This window comes from Phalacrocorax carbo, chromosome 2 (assembly GCF_963921805.1).
Source record: "Phalacrocorax carbo chromosome 2, bPhaCar2.1, whole genome shotgun sequence".
NCBI lineage: Eukaryota > Metazoa > Chordata > Aves > Suliformes > Phalacrocoracidae > Phalacrocorax > Phalacrocorax carbo.
In genome coordinates, this window is record NC_087514.1 from 119578826 (window position 1) to 119595937 (window position 17112).

At 37.0% G+C, this 17112-nt stretch overlaps 1 protein-coding gene across 2 annotated transcripts in view; it reads left to right on the forward strand.

Moving 5' to 3' along the window:
- Positions 1 to 17112, forward strand: part of LARS2 (leucyl-tRNA synthetase 2, mitochondrial) — a 93981-nt gene that overhangs the window by 72898 nt on the left and 3971 nt on the right. For both annotated transcript variants that reach the window (XM_064444090.1, XM_064444091.1), the window contains 4 exons: positions 389 to 558; positions 1588 to 1665; positions 3754 to 3865; positions 12196 to 12323. In XM_064444090.1, coding sequence (XP_064300160.1) covers positions 389 to 558; positions 1588 to 1665; positions 3754 to 3865; positions 12196 to 12323 — 488 coding nt within the window. The remainder of the gene's footprint in view (positions 1 to 388; positions 559 to 1587; positions 1666 to 3753; positions 3866 to 12195; positions 12324 to 17112) is intronic.

Consider the following 17112-nt stretch of genomic DNA (forward strand, 5'->3'; position numbering starts at 1 on the left):
ATATATACATTTGTATTCTTCCATGAGTTTGAAAAATGAGAGCATGTAGAACAACAGTTTTCGTGAGTCATTAAAACACGAGATGAACATTCTGACAGTGACATAACATTGGGTTACTTTACTGATTTAGCAAATATTCTTGCTATATGTATGTTATAAAGTCATTGCAGGAAAATACTTTTGTTTTATCTTACTGATTTTTTTCCATTAAGGCAACCTGGCATGTGTAAAGGCATTTTTAATTGCATTGACATTTTTCATTTAAAAGACAGGGTATTTTTTAAAAAAGTTTACCCCTGGCGTTTAGTTTCCGTTTTGCTTTTCTTTAAAGTTTTGGATTTGTTCATTGTAACTGAAATTTGTTTCTGCAATCTTTCATTAATCCCAGCTGATGCTATGCCAGGTGTTCTGAGATGGCAGACACGCCTCTGGATGCTTGTAACCAAACTTATTGAAGCAAGGGCTACAGGAGCTGTGCCCAATCCTGGGCTTCTGAATAAGAAAGAGAAGGCTGAAGCCAGAAAGATCTGGGATCAGAAGAATCTGGTGATATCTGAGGTTAAAAAAACCCACTTATGTAGTTTGTAAATGACTAAATAACGTGCTGCTCATGCTAAAACTGTGTGCTTCCATTAGAGAGTCAAGAGTTTTTCCTCAGATGAGTAACTCATAAAATAATTTTTAAGTTAATTATTACCTGTATAAGTAATTTTATTTACCTACAAATCTTATGGGACAGAACTCCTGCAATATAGTAAAATTTGGATTGGCAAGATTTCTCTGCTGTGTACCTCCTTTAAAGGCCGAAGTGTTACGGCATTGAAATATTATCAGTCTGAGTTTGGAGTAACTCCATTTCCAGTAGCAAAGCTATAGGTGAGTTATGCTGGTTATCCCTAACAAGACCTTTTGATCTGTTTGCTTCACACCTCATTATCATGATATTCGTATAGAATGAAAAGAAGTTGTTGGAGAAAATATATTAGCATATCCTAAAAAAAAATTATTGAAATGTTCGTTTATCTCTTCTTATGTGTTGTCTCATGCTGTAATTAGTGTCAGTTCGATTATCTAAGACTCAGAAGGAGACATAAATACCTGCAAAATTAACTTAAAATATTTTCCTACGAATAAAAACTTTCCTGATTTAAATCCTGTGATGAGGGACCTTCCAGGTGTTTTAACAAACTTTGGAATTGTAATCTTGTCATGGGCAGACAAGCTGTCACCAGCATAACTGCATTTACAAGTATTAAGGCCTCTTCAGGGGCAAAGGGAAGTTATTTTATTAAAGGAAATAGAGGGTGATTACTAATACACAGTTCTAATTGGCATTGATTGAAACTTTCAAAACTCTGAAACGGGGGGAACTAGTTAAATGGATTTCTATATGATTATTATTTTCCCATCCACACGTGATTCCATGTATGATGTTTGCACACTGAACTGATTTTCATGGAAGAGGTAAGATGGGTATATTTCACAAATTGAAATTGATTAGCAATAATTATTTTTCATTTTAAAGCCCAGTATTCCATGTTTGAGAATTTTAAGTAATTACTGACAAACCTTTTCTTTTAATACAAGGTAACAGAGTACTTCACGAAGGATTATTTGTTCAATGCAGCTATTTCTCGATTGATGAGCCTCACTAACGTACTCCATGTAAGTATGTGATATGAATGAAGGCATTTTTCTCTCAGACTCTGTTCCTGTAAGTCTTTATACAAAGCAAGAGGTGCCTGAACTATAGGTCCAGCTTTCTCTAAGTCATTTACTGTCATCAACATTGCTACTAACTCAAGAGCCTCATTGAATTATTCAGTTCAAAAGCAGTACATTCTAGTATTACCGTAACCCTGAAATATATTGTTTTGTAGGATGAGCTTGACGGTATTAGAACCCCTGTGTTCTAATGTTTACATCTGCGTCCTGTTATTTCAAAAGGATGTGTTTTGTTCAGCTCTGTTCTTTGTTCTCTTTGTTTTTAAAACAAGTTGCATAGGTAGCTAGGTATAGTAGTACATTATAGAATTACCAGACATGCTGATTTAAAGGAAAGGGTTATTCTTTACAAGGAAAATCGCACATAATCTTATATTCCTTAGAGACAGCTTTAGCTTCAGACACTGAACTGACTGCTAGTAATAGAGTTTGCAAATTCACCTTTCTAAAACAAACATAAAAATAACTGAAGTCTTCAGCATTTTTTATTTAGGTTATGTTGTTTATCAGCCAGTGGAGATACATCAAATACAATAAACTGTTGTCATTATTTTTATTACTGCTCTTGGATCTGGTTGAGCAATCCTTCAGGCGTATAATGGTAACCTGATCTGGACCAGAAATCAAATAAAAATTTTTATTTTTCAACTTATTTATTGAAACTCCATTTTATATCTTATGGATTCCAAGGGCATTATTGGCAAAGTCAAGGAACTTAACAAAATGATCAGTAAGGTGTCCAGAAGTGCTGCACTGAAACAACTTAAGTCTGGGATACCGTGTGGTGTTAGGAATGTGACATACAGTTCTTTATCTCCAGCTCAGTGATTCATATGCATTTTGGGCTGGTGGATGGTGACAAGTGAATGTTAAAAAAATAACGAAATAAAAATCAGGGTCCCACAGATGTTTGACTGCTGACATATTTCTTGACCACAGAACTCCGTGCAGTATCTTTCAAGAACAAGTTTCCGTATAGCATGCTGACAACTTCCTCTTTCAGTCCCATTTGAAAGAAGGAAGTGGGGAGGTGGATGAAAATTAAATATAGAAAAAAAGGTAGTAGTTACTAAAACTTAGTCAAATCTATTTTGCACTGACCTCATTAGTATCAGTGATAAGAAGATGCCATCTGACAGGTCTTCTGTGGTCTGTGTCAAACAAAGATCTGGGTTTGGACAATTTTCTAGTAGACAGGAGTGGGTGTTCATCACACCCACTAAATAATTCTCATAAGCTGACGTGTTTTGACATTCTTCTGTGCTGTTTCATTAGAGAGGTGAATTACAAAATAAAAGCAGAATCTGAACTTACTGTGGGATGTAATCTCTATGAGTCAAAACAGAGGCAAAGTAAGGAAAAGTTTATCCGACTACTTTTAGTGTTGCATCTTTTCTATTTAGATACAATAAAAGAGGAATGAAGGTTCAAATTTTGTCAGTCTGGCACCTTTTGCTGAAAAGCAATCTGAACACCGAATTGTTAAAAGGCTGTGCTGCACTTTTCATTCCCAAACCTTCCTTCAGCTCTAAAACCTCACTTTGTTACTAAATTCAGTTTTACTTAAGCCATTCTAGGATCCCATACAACTGAACCTTATCCCAACAAAAATTATGCTGCATTCAGCAGTTTGACTCTTTTAGACAAGTACTTCACTGCTTCTCAAATAGTTCTGATTTTACCTAGGATTGCACTTCTAGAAATGGCAGCACTCAATTTTTTTGAGGGCCAGTGTGGTCCACATGGGTCTGTGTTCAGACTCCTGTACCAGAGCAGATCCCCAAAGGTCTGTATCAGCCCCTTCAGGATTAGTTTCCAAGTTTTAGAGAGCACTCTGTGACCAAGAGTTGGGTTTTAATTCTCCAGAACTTTTAATAAGTTTCTAACTTATTGTGAAATTATGCTGTCCTGAGCATAGACGTTGATTTTTTATTTTATTAAGGCATTTTCTTCTTAATCTACTTTCCCTGACACCGTAGAATATTTATATTAACAATTTATTTTCTTTCCTTCTGTCTTTTTGCTTAGCAAGCTTCTCAGCCTCTTATTCTCCACAGCACAGAATTTGAAGATGCCTTGGCTACGCTCTGCATCATGGTTGCACCTATGGCTCCGCACATTGCATCAGAGATGTGGAAAGGTATTTCTAGAAACACGCTTTTTACTGATGTTGCAGGAAAAAAGACAAAAAGTTAACATAAGACATGTGTCATTTATCCCTCAATTCTGCATCTCTCTTGTCGCCTTCTGTCATAATTCCTAAACAAACTTGGACCTTGTGGTGTTCCCATATCTGCCTGTGTTTAGTTTCTTTCCCTGTGCATACAAGGGTGGGTTTCTTGAGGCTAGGCAGAGAAAGGGAGAAGGAGGAAAAGTTCAAGACAGGACTTGCATGAGGAATTTGTATGTCAGCTGCTAGCTGCTCCTGTATGTGGATGGTAGTATTTAAAGCTGAAGCTGAGGATAGAAACAGCCCTTATTCAAACAACTGTTTCAGAGTCTTTGGAATACAAATATTTTCTTTCAGGAATTCAGGCAGAGAGGGCCATGTCAGAGGGCTGTATACTAAAAAGACTAAAGGAGTCTTCAGGAAAAATCCTACTCTTGTTAAATTCTCCAGAGACTGAGGGACGTTATGCTGCAAATTAACCTCTCACAGAGAGTAGGAATGGTAGACAGGAAATCTTTTTTTAAGATCTATCACAATTGTAAACCTTGAAGTCTGAATCCCAGGTGGGCTAAGTTGCACGGTGCTCCTGCAGTTCAAGCCTGTGAAATAAGGGATGTGCATGCCAGAGTTCAGCAGTTGCTTTTAAGGTTTACTGGGAGAAGTCCCAAGATGTATGTGGGAAGATAGGAATATATTCTGCATTAAGACTGGCCACAGATTGCTGTGTGGTTTTAGACCTAATGTTAGCTTTTGGATTCTGTTTTAACAGCTTTATTTTCAACAGTCATCCTAACATTTTGTGTATTCAAGTGTTTACAGAGCGGAGCTACTAAATTGCTTCTACTTCAGAGCTGTGCATGGCATAACATTCACTGCCAAAGAAAGTCTGCTCCTGTTCAAAGCAATAGCATAGGGGCAGAGACTCTGGAAACAGCAAGATATATTAGGGAGAGTGGGTTTTTTTGTGTTTCCATTTACAGTGTTTTTAAGCTGTCTTAATAAAAGCTGAATTATTTAGAATAAAGAGTGGCATCAGACATGATCCATTTGGAGACAGCTACTTCTGGTCAGTATTCTCTTACACTATGAAGTACCATCAATTGAAATTATACTTAAATGGAAGTAATGGTCATGATGTCCAACTGTAGTCTAGACAGAGATTGCCCAAATTAATGTTCTGAATTGCACTCTGGTTCCATCAAGTCTCATTGTTCTTCTGGTGTAACCAATTTCTTAAACTTTATTATGCATACGTAATGATGCTTCCTTATTTTAAATAATTTCAGTATAAAAATTAAGCTTTCTAAATACTCTATTTAGTTTTCTTTGTGCTTTAGTTCTCCATACACACTCAGAGTAAGTCTCTCTTCTTGCACCTTGGCTTTGCATCTAAATGTAGGGATGGTGCTGCTTCCTCTCTCGGAAACTAGTCAGGAAAAGGACTTTGTATACTATTAGCTCTATAAATAGCACCTATAGCAGCAGACCTCCACACTTTGATAGAAGCCTCTGTCTGCTATTGTAATGCCAATAATAAAGAATGCATAAGCAATGTATTTATAATTAAATACTGACATTTCATTCTAAAATAACTTGTATGCAGCCTTTACATTTTGTTTGGCTTAGTGATTAAAACAAGGAGCATTTTTCTTTCTACAGGGGAAAATAAAACTGGGAAATTTGGAAGCCCTGTAGTTAAACAGATAATATTGCAGTTGAATAGGAAGGTTGATAGGAACAGTGTTAACCCTGTGTTAACTTGTGTTAACCCTGAACCACATTGCACTTCCATGTGTATTTAAGCTTTTTTTTTTTTTGTGGAAGAAAAAGGATTTGCTTTCTTATTAGTGTTTCTCATTAGAAAGTTTACTACATAGTCATATATGCCTGATATTAATTTTACTACAGCCCTAAGAGAGAGAGAAGAAAAGAGCATTCTCGTTAATTTTGACTGTTTGCATTATGCTTCACAGGATGAATAATACTTCTACTGTTGCATTGTAATCTCTCCTTTTATGCTTTTATGCTGATCACTGATTATGACCAAGAAACATTTAAGAAGAATTTAGAATGGAATTTATAACTAAATGTGTAATAATGACAACCTACAATAAGACCCTGACTTAATGTATTGTATTATATTAATTCTGCCAAAGATTTGAAGACAATTAAACCACGGAGCTACAAAACTTCCTGGCTAAGCACCTGGAATGAGGCTTTGTGGAGCTAATAACTTCTGACAACTGGAAGCTTTTCTGCAGTTGCAAATAGTATTTTTTCAGTTTAAATGACACGTGTGCTGGAAATTGAAAAAAATCAACCAACCTTATTACCTTTTCTAGTTTTGGAGTAAAAAGCTAGGCAGAAGGGGCTAGCATCTATAAACATTAAAATCTTGAATGATCTGTTGTCCAAAAATATCTGATACTGTTAGTTTTATTCAGTAATTACATAAAATAGTCTCCTTTGCTCAAAAACCCCACATTTAACTGCAAAACTTGGTATGATAAATTTCAAGTATCTAAAACATTTTCTTAAATACTTGTATCCTGAATACGTTTATATTTAAATAGCAAAAAAAAATGCTTTACAATGAAATATAAAAAAAAGGCAAATCAGTGTATTCTAATACAATAGCCTGTAAAATTAAAACTTGGGTAAGTGTATAAATATATATGTAGGTTTCCTCTTGATTAGCAAAAAAGTTCTTTGCAGCTGGATTTAACTGCAAATCAGTCTATCTTAATGATTGCCAACTAATAAAAATATTGGGAAAATTACAAAGATAATTTGAGTGTTAATTAAAGATGCTTTGCTTGACATTTTAAGTAATGACTAGCATCAGTGGTATAAGAAATTTTGATTGTAATAATGCTATCCTGCTCCAGGGGAGTTGCATCAGAGCTCGTTTGGAATTTTAGCTTTTTAGTCCACTATGTTTTATTTGGTAGTTTGTTGATAAACTTTGCAAACTCAGAACCTGTTTGAAATCCTAAGGATGCTTCTGATCTAATGTTCAACTTTTAAGTACAATTAAAGTAAAATTAGGTACATTCAAGATAGAGCAATTTTTGTTCTTGTGCAGCTGAAGAATTACTCTCCCATGGGGTTTAGTTTGTATGTAACCATCTTGTTTTCAAGCATCAGGTAGGAATGAAGAGTTTGGTGCTTTTGTGAGTTGGATACTGAAGAGCATACTTCATTATGGGCAGTAAATACTTCCAGAATGAGTTAAGGGAAAAGCTGCTTGAATGCCATTTGATAAGTGCCTCACCTTTCAGATGCTGAACAATAGTAACCCAGTGCTTTGATATTTTGTGTGTGAAGTAGTTCTTTCTCCTGCTTAGAGGAGGAACAGTTTTCAGTATTTTGGTGTGTCAACCTAATGGTCTTCATTGTGCAGTGAATACACTGGGGTTTCTCGATTAATAGTGTAAAAAGCGACTGTAGCCCCTCAGTGTGGGAAGAGTTCATCCGGCTGATATCTTGGCAGTTTATGAACACTAACAGGATGAGGAAATCTGTTTCCTTCCTGAAACCTTGTGTCTGAGGAATATACAAACACCATTTGAGACATATTTTTTTTTTAGTTTGTTTGTAGTAGTACAGTATTTCGCTGTCCAGACAAGGATATGAAACTGCTTATTGTGAATTGTTAAATTTTTATTAGAGATGGCACATGAAAGATATACACTGATGATAAACACATCTTAAGATGTATTGAAATGAAACCTAATTATTGGAATTTGTAATGTATAATTGTCTTAGCAACATTTTAACTGCCATTACAATAGCTCTATTGCAAGAATCTCTTCTTCTGAATTCAGTCCTTGCTCAAGAAGGCTTCTGTAAAGAACAGAGCTGAATAGAAGCTAATTCATGCTGCAGATTTTAATTGGAAATCTGAATGCAGAAATCCCCCTTCACAAATCCAAGAAGAAACACTATTTGGAATTAAAAATATTTTTCTCATCCAGGAGTAATAACCCAAAGTGAAGGATAGTAAGTCTGTACAAATGGAAGAAGACAGAGCATTTTCAGAATGTTAAAAGGATTCACGTGGAGTTTGCTGAATTGGAAACATGCTCTAGAGTTAGTTTTTAGTAACCCAGGCTTTTTACAACCCTCCTTGGTGTTCCACATCTGTCACTGGGGAACGTATAAAATGAATTCCCTAGCACTGAATTGAGTAAATTTGGATTTTCTTGACTTCGCCCATTTCTGTACTACTCTACCAACAGTACAGTACAGTTTTTCTCAGAGCTGTCTGGAAACAGCTGTTATTGTATTGCTATAATTTCTTTGAGATTGGAGACTATTTCACATACGACTGAGAGACATCGTCCTCCTGGACTGCAGAACAGTATTTTGGATACACAACCTGCCCGAATCTGTCGAATAGGAAGATTCATTGAATAGTTAAAAAGCCTATCAAGAACAAAGTAACATGGTAACAATCTTGTGCTTGGAAGAGGCTGCAGAGGCCAGTAATACACTCACACAGAATGCATCTCCACTTTGCCTTACACACTCCTGCTCTGAGCTTTTTAAAAACTTTATCTGCTTGTGTGCTAGTGTGGTGGGTTTTTACTCAACACAGATTTCTATTGTTTTGAGTTAGCTAAATCCAAAAGTTATCGGCATTTGGATAATGCATCTTTATAGTCACCTTATACTGCCTGCTCTGATCTTCTTGTATGTCCTGTTAGAAAATCCCTAGTCCTAAATGCTGATACTTGGCGTTGCTTCAGAGGCCTTCATTAACTTCCTTTTATCACCCATTAAGCCTTCCATCCTCCTTGCCTTTTCTGCTTTGTTAACCTCACTGTGCTGGCTCTTGTCCCATGCCAGCTCTTAACTCAGTTTACTCCATAATTACATCTTTTTCTCTTGCCTACATAACATTGGGTCAACCTAGCTGGACTATTGCTGGAATTTTACAAATAATTTTTTTCCTGTAAGACTAGAATTACCTTGCTGTCCTAATTTACCTTGCTGTCCTGATTTACTTTGCTGATACACAATTGCTTCCACATCTTCCTTCTTAAATCTCTTTAAAATGAGAATCTGCTCTTTCCCCCCAAATAACACCTTAGGGGAAGTATTACACTTATGAAATACTAATGTGATGCTAATAAAACATTGCCATGAGCTGAAACATTGTTAGACTTGTCCCCTTCTTCTCTCAACTCACTCATAGAATCATTAAGGTTGGAAAAGACCTCTAGGATCAGGAAGTCTAACCATCAACACAACACTACCATGTCTCCTAAACCATGCCCTGAAGTGCCACATCTACACGTTTCTTTAAATACCTCTAGGAATGGTGACTCCACCACCTCTCTGGGCAGCCCGTTCCAAAGTCTGACCACTCTTTTAGGAAAGAAATTTTTTCTAATATCCGATCTGAACCTCCCCTAATGCAGCTTGAAGATGTTTCCTCTCATTCTATCACTAGTAACTTGGGAGAAGAGACCAACACCTGCCTCACTACAACCTCCTTTCAGGTAGTTGTAGAGAGCAATAAGATCTTCCCTCATCCTCCTCTTCTCCAGGCTAAACACCCCCAGTTCCCTCAGCTGCTCCTCATAAGACTTGTGCTCCAGACCCTTCACCAGCTTCGTTGCCCTTCTCTGGACACACTCCAGCAATACACATTTAACTTGGTGTTTTAACTTGGGCTCCAATGCTGTGAGTTACTCGTTAGGGAAATCTTGTTTTAGTATTAGCCTGCTAGTCAGTAAAAGTCCATTGAAGCAGATCCAATTGCAGGATCAGTGCTTCAGATTGAGCACAAGTGTTGCCCTTGACCTGTCCTGTATGGATGTACAGATGTGTACATATAAGTAAACTGCTTACAGTAAGTAAAAATGTCCTCAGGTGGCTTTCTGTCCTATGTCTGCAAGAGAATCTATAGCCATAAAAGCAAAATACGTTAAAAAATATAAAGGAAAACACACAGTGCTTCATAGTGTGCACTTCACTGGGTGCTTTCCAGTACAATAAGACAGTAAATCAGGTTTTTTATGTCTTCACAATAAAAGTCTGTGAAATTGTTGGTTCTTAACTTCTTGAACAGCACTTTTGTGTACCATCTCAGAATCAAGTGGGAAAGCTGGAGGAGGGTTCTGCTTAGGTCCTGAGAAGTGGACCATTGCCATTTCGAATGATAGTGATGAAGGTTCTGGTTTTGTGTGTTGCATTTTCAAAATGCAAACCAAATTATTGCATTTTCCGTGTTGTACAGCTCAGAAAATGTGAATTAAGGCAGGAAGCCAAACAGGCAATGTAACTAAAACCTTCATTTTGGTTTCCTGTCAAACTCTGCTTTCTGCACCTAGTTCTGTTGACTTTTGCACTTTTTTTTTTTAATATGGATGAGCTCATAGCTTATTTTGTAGGAAGAAAATTAATCAAACGGTAGACATTTTTCTTAGTCACACTTTATCTGCTTCAGAATACCTTTTAACTTTTTTTTAGTAGTAAGTTTATTAGGACTGGCAGCCTCCACAGGGATTAAAAGTGACCCTGGTTTTGCTTTCATAGACAGACACTCTTGACTTCTATCAGAAAGTGGCTTTTAAATAGTTTGAAGAATCCACTTCAACAGGAAAATAAGGAGTGGCCCGTATGCGTGCTTCTGCCACAAGGCATGTGATCAGTTGGAAAGAAATGAGCTCATGTGGATGTTCAAAAGCCAGAAAGGGAAGAATCTAGCAGCTGTTGTCTTTAAGTCAACGTGATAGTGAATCACCAATGCAAAGATTTTTTTTTTCTGCTTAAGTTCCTATCTTTTCCTCTTTCAGTTTTTAAGCTACTGTCACAAGAGGAAAAAAATACACAAATCCAGATCCCTTAAAGTGTTTTAATCAACACCTATCTTATTTACCTAATCAGATTGTGGCCTAGTTGTTATTCTTAGGAAATGTGCACATTCCTGCTTGCCATTAGCAATAGCTCCCACCGGTCCACCCCACTGCCCCTTTCTGAATCATTCAGCAAATAGCAAGGCTGTGTGTCATTTTACCAAAGTGCTTTGTCTGAAAAAGCGCTGACAAAAATCTGGCAGATTTTTCTGGAGGAAGTTGCATTCTCTTTATGTCTCTGTCTGTTGTTATTCACTGTATTAGTCTAAACAATCCAGCTAGGTAAATTCATGTATGTATTAATGAATATTTATGGATTGGTTTTGCTCCTGTGTCTGTGGTTGTGCTGTGTTTTGAACAGCTTCATGTACCTCAATCTGAACAGTGAATCTTGTGTTGATGAGTTTTCTGTATGCTTTTGCTGGAGTTTCCCTAAACCAGATGAGATTTCGGATACATTTTGCAGTTCTGGATGAGGCATGTGCTTATAAAAAGTTTTAGTCCGTATTCTAGTTCATACACAAAGGATGTTTTAATTTTAAAATCCCCTGGCTTTGTGAGAATCACAAGAGCAATCATCATCAATATTGATCATAATTGACAGCCTTTTGTTAAGTGAAATCTTTTTATTTTGTCTTACAGCTGGAGTAAACAGCATTATAAATCCCATGCAGAAGCTTTTATTCAGTTAAAGAATGCAGCTTCAGAGTGAATTGCATCCTATTCCCCTATTACTTAAACAAATCAGGAATTAATTGTCTTGGGGAGACCAAAGCCTATTTAATAAAAGATCATTTACAGCCATCTTAGGGGTTTTTTAAAATAAAATCAAAGCACAAAGCGTTTCCAAATGTAGGTATTTTAAGAAGGAGAGCAAGCTGTGCGAAGTGTTCTTACACAGCACCTTTCATTTGTGAGAAAATAGATACTTCACAAAAGATGAGAAAATCTTGCCAGTAGCTTGGCTTGCAAATTTAGCATGTTACAGATGGTAAAATAATAAGCCATACTTGTGTATCATTTTGATTGAGTTGTTAGTAAAATTTTAATCGAACTGGTGGTGATACTGAAAAAACGCAGTATTAAGATTGACTTCTAGAAGTAGAGGTCAGCTTTGTGTTGCAATATTACAATTTAAAATAATAAACAACAGTCTTCTGTGTTTTTGTCAAAGTTTTGGAGTGCTAATCCAAGCCTAGAATGTGCCCACATTGTTCATGTTAGCATCCCTACACATGGTGTAAAACAAGTGCTTCAAAGATTTGTATCTTTCTGTTTATAATGTGCTGTATGCTAATCTAAACAACATTATTTCCTCCTAAGGGACTTACTTTTAAAGTCAACTTTATTCTCATCTTATTTAACAAACAAATTCCAGAGATTGAATGTTCTGGTTACAGTACAGCTGAAAGTTTGACTGGTTTCATTTTCCAGGTTTGGCACACATGCAGAATAAACTTTGTACTCATCATCACTGGGATGTTGATGTGCTGCATCAGTCCTGGCCCAAAGTAGACCCAGAGTACCTTCAGCCATCAGATGTTGTGGAGATGTCTGTTCTGGTGAGAGCATTTTCATATCTTTTCAGTGATGGTCAATTAATGCATTACAAGCTCAGTGGATGACAAAATTTTGGCTTTTGTGGAAGTAAGTTCCCTCCTCAGGTGGCTCAGTGAAAGGTCAGATAGAATAGAAGCTGAATTACCATTGTGCTGAGTAATTAAAATGCTTTCCTAAATGAAAAAATGTAGCAACTCTGGAAGGGAGATGATCTAAATGTACATCTTTTTGAGTGTCTGCATATTAGTACCTGTGGAGATTTGACCAATGAACAGCTGTGGGCAAGGACAGTACAAACTGTGATCAAAATGCAGGTCTCTCCAGACATTTTTTGCCTGCCAGTGCATTTATGATCTTGGCCCTGTACAAAAATGTATAATTAGGTGCCATTTCTTGTGGTATCTGTAGTGCTGTGGTTGCCTAATACAACTCACCATAAGCTGGGTTAAGTTGCTGTGATTTTTGCCAAACAATGTTTCCCATCTGCCTCAGGCTGACCTTCTGGCACCTTTCAGCAGAGCATATTTGCAGGAATGAGGCTGAGGAAAAACAGGTATCTTTCCTAATGTTAGAACTGCATTCCACTTTCTCTTTGAGCTCTAACACCTTTGTTGTCTAGGGAAAGAGCTGGCAATTCAGTAGAAGAGTGGACATAAAAGCACATTTAGTTCACCTGCAGTTTTCCAAAATGCGTGTGTGCGCATGCACAGTGTAGTTTACCGTCTTTTTTCCTGCATCTCTAATCAACGAGGCTGTATTCAGCATCATTAAGCTTTATCGTTACAGGGGGCACAGTAGCAGCAAGTGCCACTGTAGGCCATAGAGAGATGGGGGGGCTTGGAGCCAGAGGGTGGGATCCATGAGTATTGTCTCAACTCTTCCCTCGACTGGCTCGTGGGTAACTTGCATTCAAATGCTTCACGCTCAGGCATTATGGCAGTCTGTAATTACATAGTCGCATACTATTAGATCTGCAGGACTTCTGCTTTTTCCACTGCTCACCAAAGAATAACCTTTCATATACCACGCAGATGTTATAATGTAGATGTTTTAACTTAAATTAAATGTTTCAGCTTAAATACTTTTTGTGTTTCTGGACATTGAGATGGAGCCTCTAGAAGAAATGTCATTTGATCATGTAAAACTGCGTGCTCTGTGTTCGTATGTGTGCGCGTGCGTGGGTGTACGTAAGGGAACAGAAGCAATGCATTTTAGCTCTATTTTACCTATTTTACTATGTTAGCTGCTTTCGGTAGGAGGAATAAGCTCAGTTGATTTTGTTCATTTGGGTTTTTTGAGGAGGGAAGAGTCTGGTTGGATTTAAGGGAAGTTGTGTTGCTGTAGATTTCCTTAATCAAAGTATCTTTGCAAATGATTTAATATCTTGCTAGATTTCTCAGTCACAGTCCACTTGAACAGAATGAGAAATGCTGCTAAAAACCTAATTTTTCTAACGTTCAGCAAACACATTTAGCAGAGACCAAAGGGTATGTCTTTTTGGAGGAAATTTTCAATTGGCATCTTTTCCCAAACCGAGGAGAAGGACTGGAATGCCAGCTGGGGTTAATAGCAGACTTAGCCTAATATTCACTGTGGGTTTATTGGTTTTTTTCTTTCTTTTTTTCTTAAGTGATAAGTGTTTATTTATACCAGTAAAAAGGTCATATCTCCACAAAAATCTTTGCTCGGGTATAATCACTTTGCTCAAGCTTAAAATAAACCTTCACCTTCAAGCACAGCTAGCAAGCATCTTAAATTCCAGTGTTCAGTTTATAAGGAAGTCATGAATGAGAAATTGTGTAATTATAGAAACTTCTTTGCAATTGTGGTTAAAGCAAACATGTTATTAAATATATCTTTAAAATAAAAACTTCAGCAATACAGGGGAAACTCTGAACTCAATGTTTTTAAGTCTATAGAACTGAACATAAAACCCCTTAAACATTTCACTGATATTTTTCTGCTAAAGTTAACTTCCTTCTCAGAAAAAGAAATCAGAAGAATAAAACTTAATTTCATTTTAAACAACCATTATGAAAGTTATTTTTGTTTCTTTTCCTGGTTGACTTTGTCAAAGCCGTAAGCCTTGTGTAGGAGTCTTGTAATAAGAGAAAAAGCAACCCCAGTGTTCTCAGTCATATATTCATGGAAAAGTATGTTGTAGGTAAACACCTCCCTTAGTTCTGAGAAAGAAGTGACTGGAAGACCAGAGAGACAAGTACCTTTTTTGAACTGGGAATAATTCTTAAAAATAGTGCCTGGGGTGTGCCTGGCTTTCTACTGTAAGAGTAAAGCAAAAGGGAAATACAGAGGAGCAGGACGAAGACATCATAAATGTGAATATTTTAAAATCTTGTGGACACTGTAGGTTTTTGTATGGCTGTAAAAATAAATTACCCTCATTAAACCAAGAAACACTCGACATATGGAGGAATTGGTTTGTTGCAAAGAGGCAGTGTCTCTTCTCAAGGCTGCACAGTCACACAGACTCTTTGGGCCACAACCCTATTCTTCTCAAGACATCAAACTGCCTCAGGCTGCCAGGGATTTGCCTGCTGAGACATTATGGTTTTATTTCTCTTGACACAAAATACTTCATTATTTCCTGTCTGTGCTGGAGTTATGTCTTTCCATATTTAACCCAAAGCAGCAAAAGCAACCAACTCACTGCATCCTTGGCTGATACCATACAGATTGCCTACAGGACAGACATCTAAATTCACTGGATATGTGGGTTATCTGACATTATAAATGTTATTGCAAAGTTGAATATTTTTTAATCATACTGTATATTGTTAATGCTGTGAAAAATCTGACCTGAATACAGCATGCATTTCATCCTATGAACACACTTCTGACTAGCATTCCTCACATTTTCTAGGTGGCACAGAACTGTTAGCAGCTGTGGTCTTATAACTGATGTTTTTATAAAATTTAAAAAAAAAAAAAAGTCGGTGTCATTTTTCTTGCTTTGGCATATGAGGAAGGCCTAAAAGTGCACAGATATTTATTTTCCTTTTTACTTCTCAGAAGGATTATGCATCAATGGTAAAAAAATATTTGAGTTGAACTAAAAATTCCGCTCTGCAGCCTCCAGGTGCTTATTTCTCAGTCTTCTGTGATTTCATTTCATCCTTCATAACTTCTCTGGTTCCCTCTAGCTCCCTCTAGATCCCAAATAGTCTAAAATGTCAAATGATTAAACAAAACAAAACAAAAAAAGAAGAAATGAAAAAGCAACAGCTTTCTTCCTCGGGGGAAGAAAGGACCCAAGCCTCATTTACTGCAGTTTGCTGTGGTTTTTCAGAGAAGCAAGGGTGCCAGCGCCCAAGTTGCTTGTGCTGGCACCTTTACGTGGAGCTGCCAAGGGTTATGCTCATACAAAGAGAGAGATGGAGGCATAGCAGAAGATATTTGTCCTGATGAGAATCTAACCCCTCGACTAAAAGAGTATGTGAATAGGGTGCATGTTACGTACAGTGTGTGATTAAATCTGCAGATGCTTATTTTAAGAATGGCATTAATACGCTTGGCTTTGCATCACGGTACCTACGATACAATGAAAGTCATTCTGCAAACATGTGCTGAGATCATAACCAATCTGCCATTTGATAGGATTTTTGGACTGAGCTTGCAGCGCGGTGTGGGAAGATCAGGAGAGATGTTGTGGGAAGGTACATAGTGTCAGGTCGCCTAGGCTTCTAGGAAAACACAACCGCTAGCAGTCATTTATTTAAGAAGTTGATTTAAACCGCTTGGCTTTTCTGTGGAGAACAGCACCAAATAGGCTACTTGTGGCAAGTTTCCCCCAGCAACATCCATCCACTGGGAAATATTAATTTGCATCATGGAGGACAGTGAATGACATTTTAACTAAGCAGGCATAGTTTTGAACTGTAGGCTGTGTGTCCTAGCAGCGAACTCACAAGCTTGCTTTATAGTCTCACTAAAACTGTATCCATTTGGATTTCACTGTTTTCTTTTTCCTGTGGAATGTATTTCTTCTCTGAAGTGACCTATCAAAAAGAACTACTTGTATTTATTTTTCACAAAAGCTTTAAAAATGAACTCTTCTGTGTTTTCCAATGGATTTACTTTGCATGACGTCCTAAAGGCAAAGTTTAACACAGCCAGATTATGGATGCATGTAGGAATAGTTAAAAGCCCACCTATGTTATCATTGCAAATTGATGCCAAGTCTAGTCAAAGAACAGAAATGACTCATCCCAGCTGCATTTGAGACTTCATCTTGTTCCTTAAAAATCTGTCCCAACTTCCACTCTCTGAGAATTGCACAGGTTATTTTATTTTCAATAAAATACAAAGTAGATAAGTGAAGTAGGTCTCTCATTCATGGTATGTTGCATACCTGTATCCTGGAAAAAATCCAGGTGAAAACTAAGCTATGTGCCTTTTTATGTCTAAGCTGTATGAAGCAACATATGTTCCTTTTAGATGATTGAAAGCTCATTACAATGATGTCTAAAGATCAAGGATCTGCTGTACCCACAGCAGATTTTTATGCAAGCAATTTGACTGACCTGGATTTAAAAATTAAAATTATTTCATTTGCTAAAATGTGGGATTGATATTCTTTTCATTAGTCCACTGAAAGTACTCCATATAAATCTGAAAGCTTTTGTAATAATTAATTTTATGCCAATTCCAGAAAGGTACTCAGTAAGGCTCTGTAGTCTCTGTCTGTTATCTACCCTTGCTGGATGACAGAAAAGATTTGTAAGACCATTTTATAAATTAAGGTGATTCCCACTGAAGGCCTCACTCAGCTTT